This window comes from Echinops telfairi, unplaced genomic scaffold (genome assembly GCF_000313985.2).
Source record: "Echinops telfairi isolate 266 unplaced genomic scaffold, ASM31398v2 ScPeMD7_21;HRSCAF=78, whole genome shotgun sequence".
Lineage (NCBI taxonomy): Eukaryota > Metazoa > Chordata > Mammalia > Afrosoricida > Tenrecidae > Echinops > Echinops telfairi.
In genome coordinates this window covers 498,243-500,516 of record NW_022103918.1, presented here as the reverse complement: position 1 = coordinate 500,516, position 2,274 = coordinate 498,243, and the positions used below count along the sequence as shown (strand labels likewise).

General features: G+C 44.6%; 1 protein-coding gene across 1 annotated transcript in view; it reads left to right on the top strand.

Annotated features, from left to right (window-relative positions):
- Positions 1 to 2,274, top strand: part of GUCY2C (guanylate cyclase 2C) — a 109,030-nt gene that overhangs the window by 103,709 nt on the left and 3,047 nt on the right. The window contains exon 25 of the mRNA XM_013007499.2: positions 485 to 579. Coding sequence (XP_012862953.1) covers positions 485 to 579 — 95 coding nt within the window. The remainder of the gene's footprint in view (positions 1 to 484; positions 580 to 2,274) is intronic.

Here is a 2,274-nt window from a genome sequence, read left to right as displayed (position 1 = left end):
GATCGAGTAGGGGTAGGCTGGTGTGCTTCTTCCATGTGGGTTTTGTTGTCTCTCAGCTAGATGGTGCTTGTTTATCTTCAGGTATTTAAGGCTTCAGGTGCCATATCTTTTGGTAGATGAACACCATCAGCTTTCTTCACCACACTTGCTTATGCACCCATTGAAAGGCGAAGCTTTCTACTCGTGTAAAGAGGTAGTCTCAAAATGGACTGTAATACAAATTGTACAATACTGCTTGACACGATGGAACTATGAAGTGATTTATGTATTAACTCCCAATTATTAAAAAACAGAAAAAGAGTCTCAGAAACTTAGAGGGGCAGCTCTCTCCTGTCCCATAGGGTGGCTATGCCTTTGAATCAACTCCATGACAGTGAGTTTGGTTCTGGTTTGGGCCACTGAAGTCAAATTCAGGAGAAAGAAATGTGGCGCTCTAACAGACGCCAAACTGGCCCAGATTGTTATCCGTCTGTTTGCTTTTCAGCCCTGAGGATTCATGTGAGCGGCTCCACAATCGCCATCTTGAAGAGAACCGAGTGCCAGTTCCTGTATGAAGTGAGAGGAGAAACCTACTTAAAGGTGAGGAAGCAGCGAGACCATGTGCAGACACACGTGTGCCACGTCTTTGGAGAATGGACATCCAGAATGGACACCCACTGGCCAAGAAGTTGAGGAGCATGAAGGGGAAGAATCCCTTTTGATGCTCTTCCCAATGATCACTCACTAACCCCTGTAGGGGAGCCACCACCCAAGAATGTAAACTCAAACCCCTCTTTACTCCACAGGGCACCTTGAGATATTTTGAGTAGGGCCAGTATGTGGGAAAACATAGCCTCCTTCCCTCCTTATATAGTCCACATGGTCTTCCCCAAGCCCTCAAAATCAGAGAACTGCAACCTGGCCTAGGACATATGTAACTTCACTCAATCTCTCATCTTTGTACTTATGTCACTGTTTTCACTGCAAGGTGCTACTGCTGTCTAGGATCACCTCATTTCACCGTCCTGAAGCAGTGAGACTCAAGAGTGCCCAGGAATCCCAGACTCCTAAAATGCAGACACCTGTACTCTCCACCCATCGGGTGGGGAAAAAAAAAGCCTGAGGAAGTCAACTCCCACTCATGGTGGTCCCATGTGCCAGACTAGACTGTGACCCACAGGATAACCACGGCTGCTTCCATCAGAAGAGTGCCACCCTTGTCTTCTGGGTAGACTCAAACTCCAACCTCTTGGTTAGCAGCCGAGCATGGCAACCCTTTGCACCTCCCAGGGACTCCAGATCCTGACCAGGGATCTTTAAATAAGGATTTCAGCTGATTGTGACGCACGCTAAAGAACAGCCTGGCCAACTCTAAACACTCCATGTTTCCCCTTAAATTTAGAGCAGCGGCCCTTCAGACTCCCCTTACCATCTCCATTTGCTGCTTTTCAGCCATCATCGCAGTCTTTGTACACTGGTCTGAAGCAGGGCTTCACCTCTTAGAACTACGTAAGACTCCCCCGGCAAAATATAGATTCTGATTGAGGAGGGCTGTTGGGAAAGGCACATTCTCAGCAGGAGGCTGAACCAGACTAAACTGGTTCACAAGCCCTGGCCTGAAGCTGATTACCAATTGTGAAGCTAGCCTGCTCCGGTAACCACACTGCTTCTGATCTTTACACTTTGCAATTTGCAAAAGCGTCTTTCTATGGAGCGTTGTCCTGACATCACCCTTGCTTTTCTGAGCCCTCCATAAATACATTTTTATGCACAGAGCATTTCCTCCAAAATAGAAGAGGTTTTTGGATTAGTACAATCTAAATGTCCTAGCAAACGCTACATTTTTTCCTGAGAAATTTTTTTTTTTTAATCCAGTCATCCAGTATCCCTTTCAAATATATACTCTAGCAAATATGGGTTTCCAGTAAGTTTACATTCATTTTATAGCCTCCAGGTGGGCACAAACAAGCGTCATTCGGTGAGTGTTTAGAACGATGCACATATGTATATAATTTACACATTAAAGGAAGTTGGCAAACGAAAGACTAGAAGAAAAAGAGGACAAAGAAAAGCAAGTAGATTAGTTGGCATCTCAGGGTTAAAGGTGTGTGCTCATCTGCTGAGTTCTTACATTATTGCTAGGGCAATATTTTGAGATAGTTTGAAGGTGATAAGAAAACTCTACTTGAGAAAACATGTCTGGTGAACAAGAGATCTAATTTTAGAAAAGCATGTGGAAATCTGTCTAGACATCATGCAAATTATGTCAGAAACATATGACAGGCTTATGTACTG